At 38.6% G+C, this 23502-nt stretch overlaps 1 protein-coding gene across 1 annotated transcript in view; it reads left to right on the forward strand.

Annotated features, from left to right (window-relative positions):
- EXOSC7 (exosome component 7) overlaps positions 1-22460 on the forward strand; it is a 23853-nt gene extending 1393 nt beyond the window's left edge. Inside the window, exons 2-8 of the mRNA XM_009331340.1 lie at positions 981-1082; positions 1783-1877; positions 8175-8340; positions 12845-12915; positions 17542-17665; positions 18609-18764; positions 21862-22460. Coding sequence (XP_009329615.1) covers positions 981-1082; positions 1783-1877; positions 8175-8340; positions 12845-12915; positions 17542-17665; positions 18609-18764; positions 21862-21966 — 819 coding nt within the window. The 3' untranslated portion in view covers positions 21967-22460. The remainder of the gene's footprint in view (positions 1-980; positions 1083-1782; positions 1878-8174; positions 8341-12844; positions 12916-17541; positions 17666-18608; positions 18765-21861) is intronic.
- The last annotated feature ends 1042 nt before the right edge of the window (positions 22461-23502 follow it).

Here is a 23502-nt window from a genome sequence, read left to right on the forward strand (position 1 = left end):
CGGGGGGGCGGGAAGTCGTGCGGGCGGGCCCGGCCGGGCCTGTGGCCGGTGATAGCGTTGCCCTGTGAGGCGTGGGGCAGGGCCCTTCCCCGCCCCTCCGGGCTTTGCTCCCTGTGAGCGGGCGTGGGGCGGGAACGCGTTACGGTGTAGGTTGAGGAGGAGGGAGGGAGCTTTCCATCGCCTGGTGTCCGGGGGGGAAATCTCTGTGGTAATAATCATTCAAGCACACTGAAAACAGAGCATCAGAACAGAAAACAGGCTGAGAACAGGGCGTGGATTTGTTTTTTCATTTCTTGTCCTCCTCTTCCCCCTTTTCCCTTGCTCTTTCTCAAGTTTTTGCCGTTGCATGGAGTTTTAGCCTGTCGCTAAGCTGAGGAACAGTGAGTGGGCCAAGGAGGAAGAGTGAAGGACGTGTGGGGAGAAATGCCAAAGATGAAAGGACCGTACTTTCTGCAAAGTACAGAAACTGTATTTTACTGCAAAGAAAACTACTTCTGTGGGGATGAACTGTATAGTATCTGAGGGTGCATAATGTCTGTTTTTGAAATACAGGTGAAAGCGTTTAGAAGGCTGGTGGGTTATTTTTGTCTGCTGGGTCCTAATTACATATATAAAAGTACAGAACATGAGTATCCCAAGAAAGACCCGTGTTGTGTTAGGCAAAGTACCTTTTAAAACCAAGACCTTTACACTTTTGTAGTCTGAAGCTTTCTGTTGAAACAGGATGGAAGTAGTGCAGGACTTCAGGTCTATCTGCAGAGAGCTTGTTGCAAGCTCTAGATAAATGAGAGGTGAATGACAAAGTACGTTTGGTTCTGTACTCTTAAGTGAAAGTTAGTGATGAAACTGGGAGCTGTTGCTTTTATATTAATCTTACTGCTGTGTTTGGCATAGGAAGAGGAAACTTTAAAATCACAGATTCTTCTTTTACTTTTCATTACTGATTCCCTTAAGCACAATATATTGATTGTTGTTCTTAGGAGGACCTTCGTGTAGATGGCCGTGGCTGTGAAGACTACAGATGTGCAGAAGTAGAAACAGATGTTGTATCAAACACAAGTGGATCTGCAAGAGTAAAGCTGGTTGGTAAATTTCTTAGGGATCACGTTCCTTGCTGATGAGACTTCTGGTTTATGTGACTAGTTTTAAGATAAGCTGAGGCTATTTGTAGATGGGTTTGTGTGTGTGTGTGTAATAAAATGTGTGTATATGTAGCACTAACCAAAACTATGGGTTAAGGAAATAATGACAGGATATATAATTCATTCAGGCTGGCTTAACCAACTTGAGGTGGACTTACTGCGAAGTACCTGAAAAGCCTTCAATCTGAGCTACCATTTAATCTTGAAAAAACGGAATTGCTGTTGTGTCTAATCACTGGAAAAAATAATTCTGTTCCTTTAGAGTGAAGCAAAACTACTTCTGGCATGTGTTGACTGTGAAGATGATAAATATACTGTGCAGTATTATAAGGGTTCTGCAGATATAGCTGTTTCCAGAACCAAAATGACAGAAAAAGTCATTGATATGAAGAGTGTCTTTTTAACCTAGAGAAAGCTAATATGTATGGTAATTATTTGAAGAAACTTCTTAGGCTTAACATTGTTCTTCTAAAGCCTTTCCTTATTTAAAAAAAACTAATGTGATTTTAAGTTCACTCTGATAGAATGATGAGTGCAGGTAACTGAAAGGTAGAAGTGTCAGCTTACCATAGACATTTAAATTAAACAAGTAGTTTTGTGAATATAATTCTAGTTGTGTGATATGTTTTTGTTTTAACAGGGACACACTGATATCTTGGTAGGTGTAAAAGCTGAAATGGGGACACCAAAGTTGGAGAAACCAGATGAAGGTTACCTGGAATTCTTTGTTGACTGGTTAGTATACTAGAAGAGGAGGAAATAGATCTAGTATTTGGAATAAATGACTAATCAGATCTTACCATTCTTCTAAAGTTTATGCTTTCATTCCACTAACCTCCCGTAAGGGTCTGAGTAATAGAAACAAGTTATTCTGCTGTTTCAATAGTGGTGAATGTTCAGAAACTTTCTGCTGGTTCTGCAGACCCAAAATAAGCAAAACAATAGGAGTTAAAGAATGAAATCAAGTTAAAAAAAATCCCAAATTGCATAGCATCACTGCAGCTGGAAAAGAGTAATGGTTCAGTTGCACATACGTTTAACATGACTTCATGACTACAATGTCAATTGTCTTTTTTACAATGATAGAATAAAAAAAAAAATCTTTCAAAAATGAAGTATTCCAGAAGAAAAGATTTGACTGATACAGATTGTACTTTAACAGTACTTAAAGGATTTTGCTTACTTCGTCTTTGAAAGCAGTGGAAAAAGTTTGAAGTGTGTTTTGTACAAAACCGTTTGTTTAAAAAAAAAAAAAAATCCTCACTGTAAACTTCAGATGCAAAAGTTAATTAGAAAATTTAGTTACCATATTTATCAGTGAATTGGTATTTCATTAACTAAAATGGTATTTGTTTTTAATCATATTCCTGGCTTTGTGCTACAAATGGACTATTGCTTATCCTTACAGTCTTCATAGTACTTGAATTATGAAGGAAGCTAGAAGAAAACTGAGTGCTCTTGTTTTCAGGTTGCTCTGAGACAGCATAGTGACATCTCAGTGTTATTCCAGACTGTCTGCTGTCTGAAACTACAGTATCTGTATCTTGCAGACTTCTAAAACTGTTCTTTATGAAATAATGTGCTTTGGGAACCTCTCATAAAAGCCTTGGCACTGTCAAGTTAGCATGTGACCTTTTTTTTTATTTTTATTAAAAACAAAAAATGTTGCTACTCTGACATTAAACCAATATACCATTAGTAAAGCTAAGGTATGAGAGCTACTAAGTGTATATCTGATAATCTTTTTGACCTAACTGGCTATATCTGCCTTAACATTTGTGTATCTCTCACATTATGCAGCCTTTTCTAAGACTGCCTCTGTACATCACAGTGTACTAGTTAATGGTGGAAACTTATGATTTGTAGAGGGAAGAACTCACCTGTGAATTAATGCTTTGTTTATGATTACTGTTCAAAAAAATACCAGACAGGAAGATGGTCTTCTCAGCTGTGGTCCTGCTGTTAGAGGGGATCTGAGCTTGACTACTGTATAAAACTTGTGTATGAAATACCCTAAATAGTACCCGCTTTGTTCTGGTGGTTTCTATGTGAAGAAAGTCCAATGACAGCAGGGACAATTTCTTACTAAAACAAGTGGTCTGTGGGGATGTTGCAATTCTGTGACACTTCTTTCATATGTAAATAAATGTTAGAAAAACTTTAACTCATTAGATTAATGTTAGGTTGTATTTTCTAACTGTTAATCTCTGCTTCATAAGAAGATGGGAGGGAGATGGGAAGCAACATTGTGCAAGATGGATCTTGTCAGTTCTAGAAATAGGTAATCCTTACTTTCTGTGACAATACAGACCAAAAGCCTGAATTTTAGAGAAGGGTAGTCACTTCTCGCATGCTTGTGCCACCAGGGGAAGGTGACCTCTAGCTTCCAGAAAGATCCAAAAGACAAAATGTGAAGTGGGAGCAGCTTGTTCTCTGTAAAGGGAAATAAGATGCTGTCAGTACTCTGATGCTTTTCCAGGCTGCCACTGGGTGGTAGTAACTGAGCATAGTTTGATATGCTGCATCTCGTGGTGAAGTTCCTATATGTTCTACTTGGCTTTTATATTGTTGAAACTAATAATAGAAACTCGGACTGCAGTGTTAGCTATCTTAAAATGCTTGTTTCCCAAAACTTTCATGGTTTCTTGTACTGCTGAAAATAATCACTTGCTGGATCACGTGTATAATTCTCTGCCCCAAAATTCCATTTCTCTTCATTCTGCTCTGAGTCCTTATCCTGAAATCTGAGAAGCACATTTATTCCCATTTTGAGACAGACTTTAATGCTAGTCTCTGAAAGAGATGATTTTGGGGGTACTCATTTGTGATAGTAGAAATTAATTATCATAGAATAAGTCTGTGTCCTATGTGATGTCCTTACTGCCCATCAGCACCAGAGAAGGCAGTAATCCTGGTCATTGATGTTGAAAGGCCACTGTGTCTGCTTTTCTCATGTTTGAGTTTTGGGGCTGTTCTAATATTGACTTGTTAAGAGTTTTTTTAGTTTTTGTTTTTTGACTTGAAGTAAAGATTTATAATTTTCAAAGTGTAAGAAATAAAAAAAGAAAAAGCAGACAAATCTGAACTCCTTGAATGCATTAGATTTTGTTGGTGGAATTAAGGAAGCAAGGAATATATTTGTCCAAGCCTAGCCATCTGTTCCTCCACTTTGAAGTCCAGACATGCTTTTGTTCCAGCTGGAAGAGTGGGCCTGTTTCATTGGTCCCTGCATGGAAAACTGGATGAGATATGATCTTAAATATTATAGATGGAAAGCAGTTCTCCAAATCAAGAGGTGACCTTGATTTGTTGGGTTTTGTGGGGAAAATGTTAACTTAAAACACATTTCAGTGCAGTCACTAAAGATATCACTTGAATGGTCGCTGCAGAAAAGGAACCTTTCCTTCCCTCCTCTCCCCTACCATAAACCTGTTATCGTGGCAACTACCCTTTGCAGAGGCAAGAGGCAGACTAACGAGTTTTGAAAGAATGAAATGTCTTTACCATTTTTTACAGTACTTCCTCTGTTAAAGATGTTCTGTAGTGGATTTAGCTCAGTTTTCAGAGAGAAACACCATCTAATGCTTGAGTAAAAACTGTTTCAAACTCTGTAAGCAGATGTTCCTTTTGGATGGGAAGTGTGGTGACAGGGCCTGACCAGGCAAAGACCTGAACCAGTAAATCCATGTTGGTAGAGTTAACCAGTTTGACTAGCCTAAATCCAAACCCTTGTTAGCCCAATTCTTTGTAGGGTCATGAGCTTGAATATCATCATAATCGTGTTAACACAGTTAGACAGCATCTGGACCTGAATTCAGGTCTGTCTATTTCTGGGACTGCCTTGGCAGTCCAGATGTGTCATAAACATGATGTCTTCTGGCTGCTTTCTGGACGGGTAGAATATTAGTGGGGTGGTTAACTTACTGGTGATTCTAAAACAGTGAATCTGCCTTCTTGTTTTAAACCATTGTATGCTGCTTTTGGTGCAAGAGTAGAAATCTGTTATTGGTTGCTTGAAGTAAATATGGCTTTAAGTGAAGAATATCCTCAGTGTAATGAAGCCCTTGTATACCAGCAAAATAGCTGTAAGCTTTTGTTTAATAACTGTTTTATCTCTGTTATAATTACTTACATTGTCAATTATAGTATATTAATGGCCTGAGCAACGGATGGGAAGTACTTAACTACTATGAGAGAAAGGTTTTGACTGGTAACAGCAAGGGTTTTGAAAGTAGAGATCTGTGGTAGAAGCCTCATTGTGCTTTAGGAGTCTTTACTCTTATGCGATGGGATGCTAAAATGGTTTTGAAAGTCTTTAAAATTACATTCTGTCCAGGAGTAGAAATTCTAGGCTCCACTTGGCCACTGCTAAGTTCTTTCTGTGCTCCATAAAACAAGCTTTTTGGCATTGTCTTTTATTGGTGTGTGTCCTGGTTTTGGCAGGGATAGAGTTAATTTCCTTCCTAGTAGCTGGTACAGTGCTGTGTTTTGGATTTAGGGTGAGAACAATGTTGATAACACATCCATGTTTTTAGTTGTTGCTAGGTAGTGCTTACACTAGTCAAGGACTTTCCAACTTCCCGTGCTCTACTGACTGAGAAGGCTGGAGGTGCACAAGAAGCTGGGAGGGGGCACAGCCAGGACAGCTGACCCAAACTGGCCAAAGGGATATTCCATACCACGTGACGTCATGCTCAGTATATAAAGCTGGGGAAGAAGAAGGAAGGGGGGGACGTTTGGAGTGGTGGCGTTTGTCTTCCCAAGTAACCGTTACGCATGAGGGAGCCCTGCTTTCCTGGAGATGGCTGAACATCTGCCTGCCCATGGGAAGTAGTGAATGAATTCCTTTGTTTTGCTTTGCTTGCGTGCGCGACTGTTGCTCCACCTATTAAACTGTTTTTATCTCAACCCACGAGTTTTCTCACTTTTACCCTTCCAGTTCTCTCCCCCATCCCACTGGGGGGGGGAGTGAGCGAGCGGCTGCGTAGTGCTCAGTTGCCAACTGGGGCTAAACCACGACAATGTGCTAGGCAACCCCTCTTCAAATTTTACCCAGTGTAAATTACTGCAGTAGTCTGTAAGCATTGGGTGGCAGTATTTACCATATGGTTATTATAATAGTACCCTGCTAACATTTCTTTTTTATTTCACTTTGATTGCAAGGAATTGAAGTGTAAAAATAATAATGGAATTAACATGCAGTGAAACTTGCAATAATATTCCAACTGAGTCTTATGTTCTTCTTATTCACTGTCAAAGACAGTGGCCATTTATAATTAAAAACTACAACATTTGATAAAACTTCATGTTTAGAAATAATAATGAGGTATAGACTGAGGTTTGTATAATTCTTTTCAACTTATCATAGGAATCATAATGCTTGCATAACCATACTTTAAACAGGATGGTGTAAACAGAATGATGTAGTTAACTTGCATAAAAGCTGCTTCCATGGATAAGTGCTTGTTTAATACAACCTAAAGGCCTGACTCAGCATGTTTCCAGAATTAAGTTATACTTAGATATGGTTCTATCTTATAAAATTGTTGTCCAATATGAACACAACTGCGAGTAATATTCTGTCACACTTGCAGTGCTTATTTGTGTGGCAAGGGTAGTTTGGAAGCATAGGTCAGTGCTTGATCGGCAGTAATTTATTGTTCTAAGCATGTATAGTGCTGTCTGGTTGTAGAAGCAGCAAATAGCTTCTATAGAATTCAGTAGCTCTTCCTGGCATTCTGAGTTTTCATGAGTTCTGCAAAAGAACAAGTTGGGAGAATTACTGTGAGGTAAGGTTTTCCCTTATAGGCACTGCAGTCTTGTTGATACAGCTCACCTGATGGTTTAAGTCATAACTAGATAATGTGGATCTTTAGTTGTTTTTTTAAAGGTGAAGGGATTATATTCCAAGACTTTGTTTTCTGCTGTATGTTTGCATTCCTGTGGTGTTCCTGTTGCAAGAGCTAAGAGTTTGTATCATCATACAAACACAAAACATACAGATTTTGAACATATCAAGCTAATGCTGTGGAACCAGCTCATTTCCTGTGTTCTGTAATGAGAAATGAATTTGGGGGAAGTCTGACTAGTTTATTTAAAAACAAGATCTGTAATGTGTGCCATGGGTCCGCTGCTTGAGAATGTTCTTGCCCTCTATAAACCAGAGGTTGGGTTCAGAATACTTGTTATTTTGCTGTATATGCATCTCTGGACATTTCTGCTCTATTTCATTGTGACTTGGAGGTGGGGTTTGTTTGTTTTTGTGTTTTGGGTTTTTTTTTTTTGTAGGCCTGTTTTCTTTTATTGTTAGAATTTTGTTCTTAGCTGTGTACAAGGCCTCAGCACCCAAGGACTTTCTTGCATGACTGCTCTTAAACAAAGTTTGTTATGTTGGAATCAGGGAAGTGAAGACCACATGCTTTTGTCAGATCCCTTCTGGAAAAAATGTTCTGCTGCTCTCCATAAGCTGCAGCTGCTGAAAATAATGAGCTGCTGATCAAGTGGCTTGATAGCAGAGAGTACACTCAGTAAAGAAATTGCTAATTAAGGTCAGGTGGTCATGTCACTCTAAAAAAAAATGCATATTCTACTTGTCATATTGTCACATCTTTCTCTTCTTAGCCACTCTCTTACGCTATTAATTTAGCATTCAACTCTAACAGGCTTTCTTGTTAGCTGTTCTGAACTTAGTACAGATTTCTCTCACTTTTTTATTTTTAAAAGGGTTGAGGTGGTAAAGATGAGAGTGCTTAAGAAATAATTCCCTGAGAGAATTCACCAACTTTAATATTGTAACTTGGGAACTGAAGATAGTAGTGGAATTTAATTGGTATCAGAGTTTGTAGCAAAATGTAGGTGTATTATCTGCATCAAGACATTTTCTTACACAAAATGGAAATAATTTCTTTACAGTTAGGATGCTTATTCTTGTACAAATAAATCCTTAGATATTTCTAATGCTTTATATTTAAGAAATGTTCTTTGGGTATTGGCTACTTCAGAATTGAAAGTATTTTTTCTTTCCTTATCTAGTTCTGCAAATGCTACTCCTGAATTTGAAGGCCGGGGAGGAGAAGAACTTGGCACAGAGATTGCAAATACACTCTACAGAGTATTTAGCAGCGAGAGCAGCGTAGACTTGAAATCGCTTTGTATTAATCCCAGAGAGCACTGCTGGGTTCTCTATGTTGATGTATTGGTAAGTAAGGAAATAAAAACTAATATTCAAGGAGGTTTTTCAAGGCACTGACTGACTTAGCATAACCATGTGTATTTTCATATAAAAAAAGCTTCTCATAATGTGATACAGTGCTTCACAGCATGGATGGCCATTTTGTTGTGAAGCTACCTATAATAGTTAATCACTACTTCTAGCTTGCTCTTTTTCTACTCCTCTTGATGCCGCTGCTCCACTGCAGAGCTGATAAAACACTGAATACTCCGAATCTGTCTCAGATAAAAATCAGTGACCTTATCCTGACAAGGAAATTGCCACTAAAGAAGGCTAAAGTTTTTTCCAAGCTAGATATAACAGCAGATGTGTCCTTCTAATGAATGTAAGTTTGTGTGGGTGTATGTTAGCCCTAACATAACTGTCCATCCTGTCTACTTCTTTGCACTATTATCGGTACTAATTCAGTAAAGTAAAATAGAAACTTTTCTGGCAAAAGTTACGTTTGGCCTAGGCACTTTTTGATGAAAGTTGTATACATGTATTGAATGTAGAAAATAAACTGAGTAGTTGTTCCCCTTAAAAAATGGATACTGAATTTTATGCATATAAATCTTGTGCATGCAGCAGCTCAATTTCCAAACTATGCTGTATTTAACGCACTCTGTCATGGGAATTTAATAGAAGTCTGCAAGTCAGGCTCTCCTGAGCATTATTCTTAGCAATTCATTATTCTGAGCAATTCTTATTGGTCTAAAGTTGAGTTTCTATTTGTCAAATTTGTGACTGAAAATATGTTGAGGGATCTTACAGGAATCCGTTAATGTCTATAAAATGATTTGCAAAATGTTAAGCTGTATTGCCAAAAAAAACCAACCCACAGGATTTAGTTAAACAAAACAGGAACATTCAGACTAAGACCTAAATAAATGTGAAAATTAGTCCATTAGCTGTTTAAAAAGCAGTAGCATTAGCCTAATTATAGTGGAAATGGTACATACTGTGACTTAGCCTGCATACAGAATGATCAAATATGTACCACTGCTGAGTGCTTTAACGGTCCTAGTCACCGGCTTATCGGAGCTTGGCATAGTTTAATAGAGAATGAAGTGTTAGTTTTGAGAAATAACACTGGTGCCTTTAGTTACTAGGTAATTACAAGCAGAGGTACAGAATATTAAATGTTGTGCTTATTTAAGCAATGTACTGCTTAACGTTGCATAAACACTGCATAAACAAAGACTTTCATAAAGCTGACTGCTGCAGAAGTAGTTCTGTATAGCTTTTGTATGAGGTATAAATGGTCATTATTTGATTCTTCCTGGACGAATTTGTTGATTATCCACAGCTACAGAGAAAAACAACCTTGGTATTTTTATGCTACTAGTTGTATCAGAATTATGAATGTCAAGACCTATGTTATGTGATGAATTTTACATTTAGCTTTGTTTACAGTGCCAATAAAAATCTGTTGTAGGTTCATAATTAGGACTGTAAACTTGATGAGTCTTTTTAATGTTATATTCTGCAAGGATTTTGTGTGTGAGCCATTGAAGAGCTGCTGGTATCGTTAGAACAAGATACTGTTAACATTTGTCTCTTATTCTGTTCCCCCCCCTCTTCTTTTTTCCACCCCAGGCCTCTGTATTTTCACATTTTTGAGGTATTTGTGCTATTTCCTTTTCTAAATAGAAGACGTATATCACATGTGATAGTTTATACTTGATGTAGGTGCTTGATACCCACAGATTTTCCTGAAGCTGCTCTTGCTGAATCATTCCTATAGAATTCTGTTTTAATAATACATGGTGGAAGTATGACACTTGTGCTAATATAAGGTACTACAAGTCATGTTGTTCATCATTTGAGGCAGGCAGATTCTAAATATAATAACAATGCTTATTGAGAGTCCTTTGGATGATGTTTTGCTTCAGAATTCCTGGGAATTGTTCACATTGGTGTTTGTGTTCATAGTTAAGTTGGAGGGAAAATAAGCCTTAAATCTGTCGCAAGTTTGAAACTACTGGTACCTTGTAGTCAGGTGGGAAGGTACTTGTTTCAATTCTCTCATTCCAAAAGACAAAAGCCCAGAAAGAATGTTATGAACCTGGAGATACTCCATTGCTATGTAATTTAGCCATGCACACTTTGATCAAAGCATCTATATTCAGCTGCTGTGTGTAAACAAAATTTGAGATATGCAACCTCAAAAGAGCAGGTAGTATATTTTGCATAGTCATGCAGCTTATTGATTAAAAACATCTCGCAAATATTTTCTAGTGGTCAGTGTACTTGGGAGGTGCTATAATTGTGGACAGTCAGGCTGGAGAGAGAATAACTTCAACTATACACACTACAAAGATGCAGACATATGGACACTTATAAATATGTGTCAAAGGTCAAGAATATATACCTTAAACTTTCAGGATATATGCATTCTTTTTTAATAATAGAAGGCATTCCACTTCCAAAGAGTAGCTCATGAATGTGGAGATACACGGTACTGCAAAACTGTAAGCCTGTTCTCACCCTCTCTGTCTTTCCCTCAATTTCTTTCTCCTTCTAAGTCATTGATGTCAGAAATAAGCTTTTAGGCATTTTTGAGGGTGTTTTTGGTACATGTGTAGCCTTCTCCACGTAATTTGCCCCAGCAGCCTGCAGTGCTGAGCAAGGAGAATCAAAGTGTGCAATCTCTTTTCATTCTCTACCCAATCACAGTACATTGTGTGTTGGGGGAGGGGTGTGTGCATTAGGTTCTGTTGAAATTTTAGCAATTCACTACTGAGCATCCCTTGGAGGATTTCCTCATCTCTCCTATTCCCTCCCTCCCCAGTTTGGAAAAAAAACCCAACAACTTAGAAATCTGTCCTTTTGCAGGAAAATCTTCTTTGAATAAGGCAAGGTCTACAATGTTTTCTCTTTTTTCCCACCCCCAATAACTTTTTCATTTGTATATCAGTAAATTAAAAGCAGTCCTGTCTAAAGACTCCTTTGCTTCACACAGCTCACAGTTGTGCAGACTTTCTTAGTCCTTAAAAAAAAAAAAAGTAAAAATGAAAAAAAATGGGGGGGATCTCAGTACAAGATGCTTCAACTGAGAAGAGAGTGTTCATTTCTTTTTGGAGGAATTGTTGTACCATGCTTGATACAGGCTGTGTTCCTAGCCTGTAGGCGCCACTGTAATACAAATAAGGCTTTAGAACAGCAGCCTGAACATAAGCCTAGCAACAGTACAGGCACATCCCATTATTGTGTTTTAATAACAAAGATATTGTGGGGCTTATTGTGTTATCCAGTAAAATCCAATAATGACTGAAAGTGGCAAGTTAACCTCTCTGTATCCAGCAGCTGTTTGCAAAGAAATAATTTGATCACCTTTGTATTTAGCTTTCTGTCCTAACTTTTTGTCATTCTTTTTACACAATTCAGTCTGTCTTCATAAAAATAAACTGTCTTTCCAGAAGATCTGATTTACGATTTGCTCCCAGAGCGGGAGTTGATCTCATTCTTAAATAGATTTTGAAGAGCAATCAATGCAATCAGTGTTGCAAAACTTGTTTTGCTCTCATCATACAGCACAGATTGATGTAACGGAGAAGCATCCATATGTTCGTGCTGAAGTAGTTTCAAATGCTTGCTGGAGATGTGTGTGTTCATAGAATAGTGCTGGCAGCTCAGAGCGGAGCTTGTCAGAGAACTATCACTAGACTACGGCCAAATACATCTTTGAGTTGTCTGTCAGCCTACAGAAGGTATTGGTGGTTATGGGAGCCCTGCCTTTTTATATAGTGTATATAAATGTACAGTATGCAGTGCTGTTCTTCTCCTGATCTTCATGGGAAGAAACTAAGCTAGAGTCCCTCCACACACTTTAATTCATATTATAGTGTTATCAAGAAGTAGATTCTGACATCAGGATTTCCTTAGATCCTTTTCAGCTACAAGACAAACCTGCTGATGACTCCTTTTCCATAAAGACTAGAGAATAAATCATGATGTGCCTTCATAACTATACCTTGTATAACTAGCTTTTCATGCCATGTTCTGGGTGACAATTTGTGTTGCTTCTTTGAAAACAATTCTACCGATTGGGTTTGTCCAGCTGATATTTAAAAAAGACTCCTCTTTGAAATAAAGTGTAGAAAATGGTTTGGCTTGATTTAACATTAAAGAATGAATGTAGTGAGTTTATAAAAAGTGTTCTGGTCATAGTCTAGTTCAGAGCCTTAACACAAGAAGAGTAAGAACAGCAGTGGCTTCAATTCAGCTGCTGTTATTAAATTTTATCATTAATTTTGTTATGAAGTGCGTTACCTCTTCTGTTTTGCGTGTATAATACAGTTAGCTGAAAACTTAGTTTCCTATCTGTTGTTTATTTTCATAGATAGGCTTTAAAGACAACTTTGTTTTTTAAAAACTCGTTCTGGTTCTTAATTTTGTGCCGTTTCAAATAGGTTTAAGTAAAATAAAGACTTGGTTTAAAGACACTAGCCTGATTTTCTTTTAAAGAGATTCTTTTTGTCCTCCCCAGTTACTGGAATGTGGTGGGAACCTCTTTGATGCAATCTCTATTGCAGTGAAGGCAGCTCTCTTTAACACAAGGTAAAGAACAGATCTCATTTCACGTGAGTGGAAGTGGCATGGGAAGTGAAAGAGAAGTACTCTCTGTGAGCTTAGCATTTTTAATGCTTAATTATTTAAATAAGAAATACCCAAGGCAACTTGCATTCAGATACAAGGCAGTCCATTTGCATGCAAGTAACATGAACTAATGACTTTAATTCAGTTTCTAATAATCAAATGTCATATTGCATTATATGCACAATCAGGCTCACAATATAACTTTTGTTCTGTAGCCAGATCCAGAAAAAATTGTCTTGACCATATGGTTTTGTTGCAAGTAGTTGGAGGCTTTTGTGTTGTGCCTTATGGGTTTAAAATAAGAAGTATTTACTGATATGTGATGCTCCTGAATAAGAAGTCCTCGGTCAATGTGACTACTGATTTGTAACTAGCCCCGTTTTCCCACTTGCGATGTTCTTTCTCATTAACTGTTAGTCTAGAGTTCTTTTTAAAACTAAGAGGAAAAAATGGTGATGAGAGATTGTGGGGAGGGGGAAATGATGTGTCTTTAAAAGAACTTTGCCCCATGCATTCTAATTGAAAGAATGGAAGAACAAAATCTAGTAGAATGAATGATGCAAGTGCTCTGTGTGTGTTTTAATGATAACATTCAATAATATTTTTTCTAATGTTTTAATCTTCTTGATCTATAGGTGAAAGGGAATGCAGAGTTTTGTAGCACCCTTAAGAAAGAAACTAGTGAATGGCTTTGCTAAAAAACTTATGTAGCAGAAGTAGTTGGAAGAGGTGCAAAAGTGAGACTCTTACAGGCATAAATGTTTTGAAAGTGGATCTCAAATTGTTTTTCAGCTGTGAATTAGAGATCTGCTAATGTCACTGGCATAGTTCTGGCTTATTCATCAGGGAATCAGTGCACAGACAGTACTAGAGCTGGAAAAGTACACGCAAGAAGAAGAGGAAAATACGCTTTTGAAGACGGGCAGTATATCAGGATATAAACACTTTAAAAGGGGATAAGGGGAGAATCCATCTAAGACTACAACTTGTATATATTGCTGAGAAATTTCCCATGTTAATCAAGTTCTCAACAGTAACTTTTAACAGTAGATTGATTTCGTAGCATTAAGAAATACTGTCACAAATGTAATGGCTCAAAAAAAGAGTTAACAGTACACTAGGGGGAAGAAATGCCTATGTTTCTGTGTGTGAGCTGCCGGGATGCAGAAGTTGTATGGTTAGAACAGTTGCTCCCATGTGAGTTGTTTTGCAGATCCAAGGCATGTACTTTATTTACAAGATAACTAGGTCTTTTTTCTTATTTCATCCAGAATCCTAGTTCTGCATAGAGAGAGAAGGTCATATAAAAAGTAATATAAATAAGTAAATGAAAGGAAATCTGCTGCTTTGGGAGTATGGGCAACATGAAGAGTGTAATTGTTTTAATGATTCGGCTTTATTTTTATTCTTCTGAAAACTATCATTCATATAATCTTTAATCTGTGGGCAAGCATCCACAGTCTTGTGGAAGTCAGATATCAAATCAAAATGTGGTACAGCATGACATAACGCAGAGCCTGTTGATTTTTGACCTGTGAAAACCCTGTCTATTGATTTGAGCAGGGAATGCTAGTATGTCTAATCTCATATGAGCTCAGAAAGTCAAGAGCTGAAATTCAAAGTGAAAACCTGTTGTCCTCATTCACTATTCCTCTCCCTTTCCTTTGGTACCTACTAAATTTTCTTTGGATTGACACAAGGTTGTTTAGAGTAGCTGCCCGCTCTCCCTAAAATATTATTGTCCCAGCAAGACAAGATGTCAGTTTGAAGATCACTTCAGATGAAGTGTTCTGAACTTTGCTTGACATGTGTGACCCTCTTTGAGTCTTACTTGCCTTTCATAATCCGTTTACAGCCAGGTTTTTGTTATAAGTGTGTTCAGATCTTTGTCAGCCTTGGAACCAAGAGCAGGGAGCTCAAGCTGCTGTTTTTTGTTTGAAGCTACATTTTTTAGACGTTCAGATAGGCAATTGAAAACCTCAGCTTCATGCTTAAAATCTTGCTCTAACCATTTTTATAATGGCTATGGACACATTTTTCTTCAGGGCTAAGTAAATGCAAAATCATAACTTAAGGAATTTTGCGCAAAAATTACAGGATTTAAATCCTTTGTATGTCTGACCTGACTCATCGTATCCCCTTCAGGCATGGAACAATGACAATATGAATGTTTTAAGGGGAATGTTTACTCCTTGGAGTTTTGTATTGTTCATTATGTTCTAAAAACTGTATCAAGATCATGTGCAAAAGATAGCAGATATCAAACTTGCTTCCTAACTGTGTCTTCAAGGTGCTTAAGGCTGGATTTATCCATGATCGAAGTAGATATTGCAAAATGTGCAAGTTGCTACTGTGTCAGGGCTTAGAATTAAACTTGATCCTGTGGAATGTGCCTACTTGCAACCAAGGCAGGAGAAACTAGGCAAGTTACAAAAGCTACAGAGTTTATAACACAATAGCCTTGCAGATGTTGTGGTTTTTTGCTGGGCAGCATGGGAGAGGCAGAACTGATGCCTGCTTGCAAGGGTAGAACTGGTTTTGCAGTTGTGAAATCTGGGTCTGCAGCACACAGAAAAGAGCATTGTTCAATATGTGACTAAGTCCTGCTGTACAGATTTCTGCCCTGATTACTTGCAGGAATCAAAACAGAAAAATAAAAGTTGCAAAGTGAACATGTGCAGCTAGTTCTTAAGATAAATCTTCATAAGCTGGAGAGGGAATCTCCAGTTTTCTGGAAATCTTCTTAGTGCTACACTCTTTGCCTAGTTTTTCTGTGTATATACTCCCTTTTTATGCAACTATGAAGCTTGTGTCTCATCAACTATCTTTTCACCTCTGCAATCGTCCTAATTTGTACCTCTCTCATCTGTTCTTGGCCAAAATGGCTCTTTGCAGGGATTTTTCAGGTATTAGTTCTGGCAACTTTTTCTTGCAGACCAAACATTGCTCTGGTTTCATAGCTATTTTAGGATGGAGTTAAAAATTGCTTGATCTCACAGATTTTATTGAAATCTTCATTCTTTTTTAAGCACTGCTCTGGCACATACGCTTCTTGTCTAGGCTGTTGTCCAATGTTCTCGATTGTCCTGTGTAGCTAGAGGGTTAGTCACCTTGTGACCTTATTCCATCAATTTTTAATGGAATATTTTTAACTTGAAAACAGGCTTTGATGCTTTTCCAATGAGTTGTTACGTAACTCCGCAAAGCATTTTGAGTTTCATTTCAGAAAAAAGTACACGTCGTAGTTCTGCTTACTGAAAGTTTTAGCTTGGCTCAGGCCAATGTTCACAGGGTTAGCTGTTGTGAAGTACTCACCTCTAGGACTCTTAGCCACAAATAACTAAAATACTCCTACAGGGAACAACAAAAATCACTTTGCGTTAGTGGGGGGAAAAGTTCACTAAATCGGTGCCTATCTCCTCCTCTTTTAAAAGAGATTTGGTACAGAATGCATAAAAGAATGTAACCTCCAGAGTAGTTACAAAATACAACACTACTGTAAAAGTACTAATATAAAACCAGATTGTGGTTACATTCCACATGGCTACTGAAATTAGCTTTCTAGGGACATCTTGAAATATTTTATGTTTTCAAGTGCAAATGTGTAAAAGTGAGAGCACTGTGGTTGAGCTGTGTGTGGGTTTTACTGGCCAGTAAAGCAAAGTCTCTCAGACAGTACTCCATCCTAGCGGGCACCTGGATAAATGAGGGCATGTAAGACACTGAGGTTCTTGGCTTCTTGAGATACCATCTTCTACTAAATTGTTTTAAATTACTTTATTAATTATGCTAAGAAAGCTGCATTAAATCATCCTGTAAAACTCCCATTAAATGGCTATAACAAATACAATATGTGCATCACTGATAAGGAGTCTGTCTAGCTCATTTGTGAGAGAGCTTGTCACTCACAATTGAGCAGAAAGCATTTCTTGGATTTCTGCCTGGGTTTTTATCCTGGTGGTTGCTTTTGTATATCTATCCTTAGAATAGCAGAGTCTTCTGGCTTCTTAAGGAATGAGAATATCTTGCCAATCTTCCCATCTTGCTACAAAGAAAGGATTTTACTAATGTCATCTTTTTCTTTTACCCCAAGTCTCCTTAGTGTCATTCTTTCCTGAACAGCTTTCTACTTGTATTTGCTACTGATGTCACAGCTTTGCCAAGCAATGCAATTGCTGTAATTCTGACAACTTCACTGTTGTCTGCAAGGTTGGGAACCACAGTACAAAGGATTCAGTCTTGGTAATTTCTCTCCTGTATGTCCAGACAGGTGTACAAAGAATTGTTCAGAATTGCGTTGTGCAAGTTCCAAAAGAATCTCTCACCATAACTGGTGTAAAAAACAGTTCAGATTCTAACAGTTTGAATGATGTAAATATGATGGTCTTATCCTAAATATCTTCCTGCTTTATGATGTTTTCTCTCTAGTCTCAGCGAGTGAGTTGTTAATACTTTGATAACTTTCTGGATTTTTTTCTAAACATTTAGCCTCATTTAGAGGAAAGAGCACTTCTTGGAGTTGAGACTGTATGACACCTGTATTCATTATCTGTTCTGGCAATGATTTTGCACATTTTGTTTCCACAGAATACCCAAAGTGCGTGTTCTGGAGGATGAAGAAGGGTCTAAAGAGATTGAGCTGTCTGATGACCCTTATGATTGTATTCGACTTAATGTGGTTGATGTGCCCTGCATCGTCACACTAAGCAAAGTAAGCCTGACAAATTTCTGACCACCTACCTAGAGACTTCAGTTTCTATTAACTTCACATGCCGTTTATTTTTTCCCTAGAGATAAAACTTGTGTTACAGAAATGGTCAGTGTCCACTATATATATATTTGTTCATCCCTGGCCTCCTAATTAAGAAGAACTTTTACCGAATAAGGGTTTTTTTCCGCCTCTGACTTGCAGATTTCCACTTGATGCGTTCTTAAAATGCATCTGCTTGCATGCAGAAGAGTTGTTTATTATTTTTCATCTACTCCTTGCTCAACATCCAGAGCAGCAGATACTTCAGTATGTTAAAACAAACGGGTATCGTTGTGAGGCACAGAGGTGGTGTGATCTGCCTGGAGTTACACAACGAGTATTTGTTGCTGGGGACAGAACTCTCTTTTCATGGGTTCAATACTGTCCTTTCCTTTCAAACAGGTTTTTGTTTTCCTTTTCCACATAGCCCATAACAAATGCAGTTGATTTGCTGGATGCTGCATTTTCCAATGTAAGAGTTAGTGATTTGCTTAGTTACCTAGAAGTTTGTCTGACATATCTTTTAAGCAGGTTTCATAAATAGTAGAAAGGCCTCCACTGAAGTGGGGGCTCACCTGAGTCTTAGGATGTGTAATTTTCACCTAGCGGGGAGGAAAGTCCATGCTTGGAGTTGAAGGGAAAGGGGAACCTGCAGTTTCATACAGATGAAAGGATGGTCAGGGAGGAAAACTGTGTGAAATAGTGACATGCTTATCTCGCCTCTTATGTATGTACACATAATTTGGGGTTAGAGACTGTTAAGTTAAGTACTGTGCTGTCAAGTCAGTCACATGATACTAGGATGGGAGGCTGTAGATAGCCAACAGAGCTACTACTCAGTTTAACTTAATAAAGAGCTTAGAGAACTGCAGACTAATATGTTGTTTTTGTCACTAACTTACAGATTGGATATAGGCACGTGGTAGATGCTACCCTTCAGGAAGAAGCCTGTTCCTTGGCCAGCCTGCTTATTTCTGTGACCAGTAAAGGTGCCCTCACTTCTATGAAGAAAGTGGGGAAAGGTAGCCTTGATCCTGAGAGTATTTTTGAGATGATGGAGGTAAGCAGTTTTGAGCAGTTACTGATGATACTGAATAATACTGGATGAACTGGAACTTGAGTATATGAAAGCTGCAGTAAGGACTTTAAGAACAGAGATACTGGTGCTTTTATTAGGTGCATGAGGGACTTGCTGAAGGTCACAGGCAGTTCCTTTGAAACAGAATCTAACATGCATGGAAGTTATCTAAAACTTTTAGATGCCTGAAATGTATGGTGCTCACATTTGTTTCAGTCAGGTACCTTTGTAAGACTGCAAAGCTTAAGTTGATAAACTTGGAGCGTATTTTTAGATAACATGTTCCCTTTCTCATTGTTTTCCTTAAAGACTGAAAGAGCAAAACTTCTAACATGGTAACGTCCCTATAGAAGTAGAGATGGTACTTTGAATAGCTAGTGCATGGTGTTCCCTTCTAGCACAGCTCATCTGTGTTGTGATAAGCTTACTGTTCTCATTTTACTGTTGTTTTTGTTTGCTCCTTTATTGGGTTTCTGATCTGCCCCTACTCCATGAAAATACTAGTATCCGGATGTTGTTCACATCCGCATAAGAATTCCATTTTAAACCTTTCTTCAGGCTCTTCTTAAAACTGTCTTCCAGTATAAATTCTTATGCCTGGGTTTGGCCTTGAGCATGAGACAGAACTGGGTTTTGAACTTGGAGTCAGAATGAAAATTAAATACTTCAAACTGGCTCTGTTTCCTAGAGATCCAGAACTAATTTCAGCACGGCTGTAGTGAGGAATGCAGAACTTGGAGCCAAGTTTGAAAACAGTTGATCTCAAGTGGAAATGACATGCTGAGTATATATGGCACTTCACTGTTTCATGATGTCAATCCAGAGTGCTAATCTTGGTGGTACTGGTGGGCTTTTTATTTGCATCCAGAGAGGTCACTTATCCCCGTTATCATCTGTGTAGATGTGCAGAGGGGGTTTATCTCTAACTTGGCATCCTAAAGAAACTAAACTTCCTATGGACATCCGATGTGTCTTCCTTGATGGATTTTTAGTCCAATTTTAACTAAATGTCATAGAAGGCTTGAGATTTTGGGTCTAGGGCTGCTACAAAGAGATGGGTGCTTAGTTTAGATGCAGGTTCGTGGTAGAAGGTGGCCCACATGCAAATTATCTGCAGAAAGTTTTGATTGGAGCCTCTATTTTGATAACAGATTTCGCTCTACACTGAGCCCTAAATAGGAAATGAACTTCTGCAGTTGCACTGTATAGCCCACCCCCAAAGGCTGTGCTTGGGATTATATAATGCTCATCTAAACACTGATCAGAGATGCATATGGAAGGTAACCATGGGAAATCTTGAAACCGCCCTACTCTGCTTAAGAGTTTTAGTGAACCTGTTCCTACTTGTTGTTGCAAGGAGTTAAAAGCTTAAGCTGATCACCCAGTGAGTTGTGCTGTCGCTCACTTGCTTTGGAAGAAGTCTTCCCTCCTGGGTGGTGAGCAGTTTGAAGGAGTGAGGGATAAAGCTGATGAGAAGAAACCAAGATGTTTTCTGGGAGGTCAGAGATTATCTGTTTGGCCCTGCCGCAAACTCAGCAGCCTGATTAGGATACCAAGAAAAATAAGAAGGCCTGGGAATGTCCAGTGGAGGAGCTGCATAACCCTTGCTTGGCGCCTCCATTCCCTAATGATTTGGCTGCAGGTCAGAGAGTGTTCAGCTTTCCCTGCCTCGTAGAGAACAGATGTTCTAGGACATATCTCTTAGGAAGGCAGCTTCATGGGAAAGTTTTGGGAAGCTGCCAGCATGAGGAGAGGCAAGCAGGAATAAGATGGCAACAGTGTTGTGTGCTGTGTCAATACCAAAGCTCTGCACAGTTCCCATTCACTTTGACCTGGTGTGAGTGATGATGTCCTGCAATTGAGGAGAACAATGCGCAAAGTATATTACCCCTCAGGACTCCAGACTGCTGCTGTGATCTCTGTCCCAGTGCAGAGCTGTAACTATTCTTGTGTGTGCCCCCCTTTATTTAGCATGACTCATACTGTGTAGGACTGACAGCTACCCTGCTGCATCAAAGCACTTTCCAAGTTTCCTTTGATACTATAGGCCATATTCTGTCACCTCGTTCTTCGATTAGAAACGTACCTTATTTTAAGGTTTGTGCATCCACGGTGTTGGCAATTTGTCATCAGCAGGTGAAAGAGAGCTTTGTGGTCAGCTGTATGGCAGGCATAGGCTTCGTTGCGTAGATCAGGAGCTAATAAACTCAGTTGAATATAATCTGTCTTTGGCTCTTTAGGGACAGGTGGGCTCTTTTCATCTCTGTATGGAGTCAGTATTTCAGGTCATTTAGAGAAACCCTGGGAAAGCTCTAATAGGCACCGCTGCCTTAAAAATCTTTATTTCAGCATTGCCCAACGTTTCCTTGTCCTGCAGCTTCCACAGTACAGTTGTGTATGTGGAAAGAGTAGAGGCTGGTATCAGAGCTAATCCTGGTGGTTTTTCACTGCTGGAGTTTATTTCTGTAAAGAAAACCTTCTGTTAACTCCTTTAAGGTCCTTGGATAGTACAGAATTGCACATCATAATGAAGGATCTGCCCACAGACTGATTTGGTGATGCAGCCAGTGTGCATTTTGGGCTTCTCTGGCCACATGACATGGTGTTGAGCTGGTCTAAATTCAGTCTGCTGATTCTGAGCACATTCAGAAGAGTTTACTGAACTTTGTATTGGTAGGCTGCTTTGCTGGTCAGGTATCTCTTGTCCTCTGGCAGCTAGCATATTGCTTCATATTGCATGCGCTGGCTAATTTGAGTGTGTGCTTGTGCCTGACGTGAATTTAACTTGTATTCCTGGGTGATCCAGTGATGCACACATCCGGTGTTAATGATCATGGAATGCTTCTCTGATGAATGGGAGCACTGCCTTTGTGTGTACATTTTTCCAAAACTTAATCAAACTAAAATGAAACTTCCACCACCATTATTTTTCTTAATTAAAAGTATGTTTTTATTATACCAGCTGGCGTATATTAATCATTAAAGGGAAACTATTTGTCAAAAAGAAGTGTTCCGTGAGAGTTGTCTTCCTGTTAATAAGCATATGTCTCAGATTTGTTTTGCTTTCTTTGCATTGCAGACGGGAAAAAGAGTAGGCAAGTCATTGCACATAGCCCTTCAGAAGATTTTGGATGAAGAAGAGAGTTTGGGGACGTCACGGCAGAAAGTTGGATTTCTAGGATGAGTTTTTATTAAATGTTCAAAACTGTTTTTAATTGATTGTGCAATCTTGTCAGTTTGTATATAGAAAAAGGATATTTTTTGTTCCAGTATCTTTATCCTTCTGGCTAAGAGGCTTTTAGAATGTTACTAAGCATAAAGCTAGCTACAGTTAAATGTGAATAAGCAAATTTGAGATGCTTTCCATATGGGTAACTGTCCGCACCTAGGAAGCGTACCAGCAGCTGTTGATGCAATTGCCTGGGAAGTGCTTGAGTCTGTTTTCAAGAGTGACTGGTATAGATTCCACTTAATTCTGTTTGTGTGTGTTCCACTTCTGCAGACCAGCTGCTGTGTTCTAGAGCATATATGAGGGTGTCCTTGGTACAGCACAAGCCAGGTTTTGGGCCTCTTGAAATTTTTTTTTTTAATTCACCAGCCAGATGAGAACAGCACTTTGTGGAAATCTTCCTTCAAATTATCTTACTTTTCTTTGAATAAAATGTGGTTAGATTTTACTATAAACACAACATGGTCTGAAGTTTCTAATTCATATTTTAAACCAAGATTTCTTTGCTTACTAGAGCTCTGCCTATTCCTTTTGCCAATAGGTACAATAGTAACCTAGCCAAAACCTCTCACGGTGGCTAAGGAGAAGGGGCATGGCTAAGGTAGAAAGGAAAATAAGTTAATTTTTTAGGAGCTTGATAATTCAGCTGGAAAAGCATAGTGGCTTTCAGTAATGATCCTTTACAGGGAAAGACAGAAGATGGCAGATAAGGTATGCAATCGAGTTTTATCACCAGGTCTTCAAAGCAGTGGATTCCCTCCCTGTATCAATTGGCTGTCCCAGCAAAGAGTAAGAGCTGTTTATTTGGCAGGATAGGAAGAGACAACAGATGGAAGAAGTCGAAGGAAAACATTGATTTTCAGGAAGTTGATGCTTCAGCTGCAAGTGTTAGAAGGACCGTTTTGAACAAACATCGTGGCAAAAGTTACTACAATAATCCAGGAATCATTTAGCTCTTACTCAAGTAGCATTTTCTGACTTTCCTGTTTTAATTTTCTAATATCAGACTAAGAACATTTTCTTGTCTGGAACGTGTTTGGTGGGGAGAAGGGGAAGGTTTTTGCTGAAGGAGAGCTGTAGATACAGGACAAAACATATTACAGCTCTAATAATCATGATCACATTATAATATATGGTGTACTTCAGGTCCCCAAATCTCTTCAGCCCTTTTCCTAGAGCTCACTCACATAATTATTCAAGGTGACTGCAATACTACTGTGTATTTCAGGTATGTGTAGCCACTAGTATAATGAGCAGGCAGGTTAAAAAAAGGAAAGAAAAAAAGAAATTGTCCCACAAAATTTGCCCGAGATGTCTAATTTGAAGAGGTAGGATTCTTTCAGTACCTTAAGTAATGGGTTAGGTAAGTTATGATAGTGCTATGTAGTAATACAGGCAAGAATTGACAATGATTATGTATATCATCTTTAATCACTCCAGTAGAGTTATTCTATGTGAGGCAAAGACTAACCTGACATCAGCTTTACAGTA

The sequence above is a fragment of the Pygoscelis adeliae genome, unplaced genomic scaffold, assembly GCF_000699105.1.
Source record: "Pygoscelis adeliae isolate BGI_AS28 unplaced genomic scaffold, ASM69910v1 Scaffold199, whole genome shotgun sequence".
Taxonomy (NCBI): domain Eukaryota; kingdom Metazoa; phylum Chordata; class Aves; order Sphenisciformes; family Spheniscidae; genus Pygoscelis; species Pygoscelis adeliae.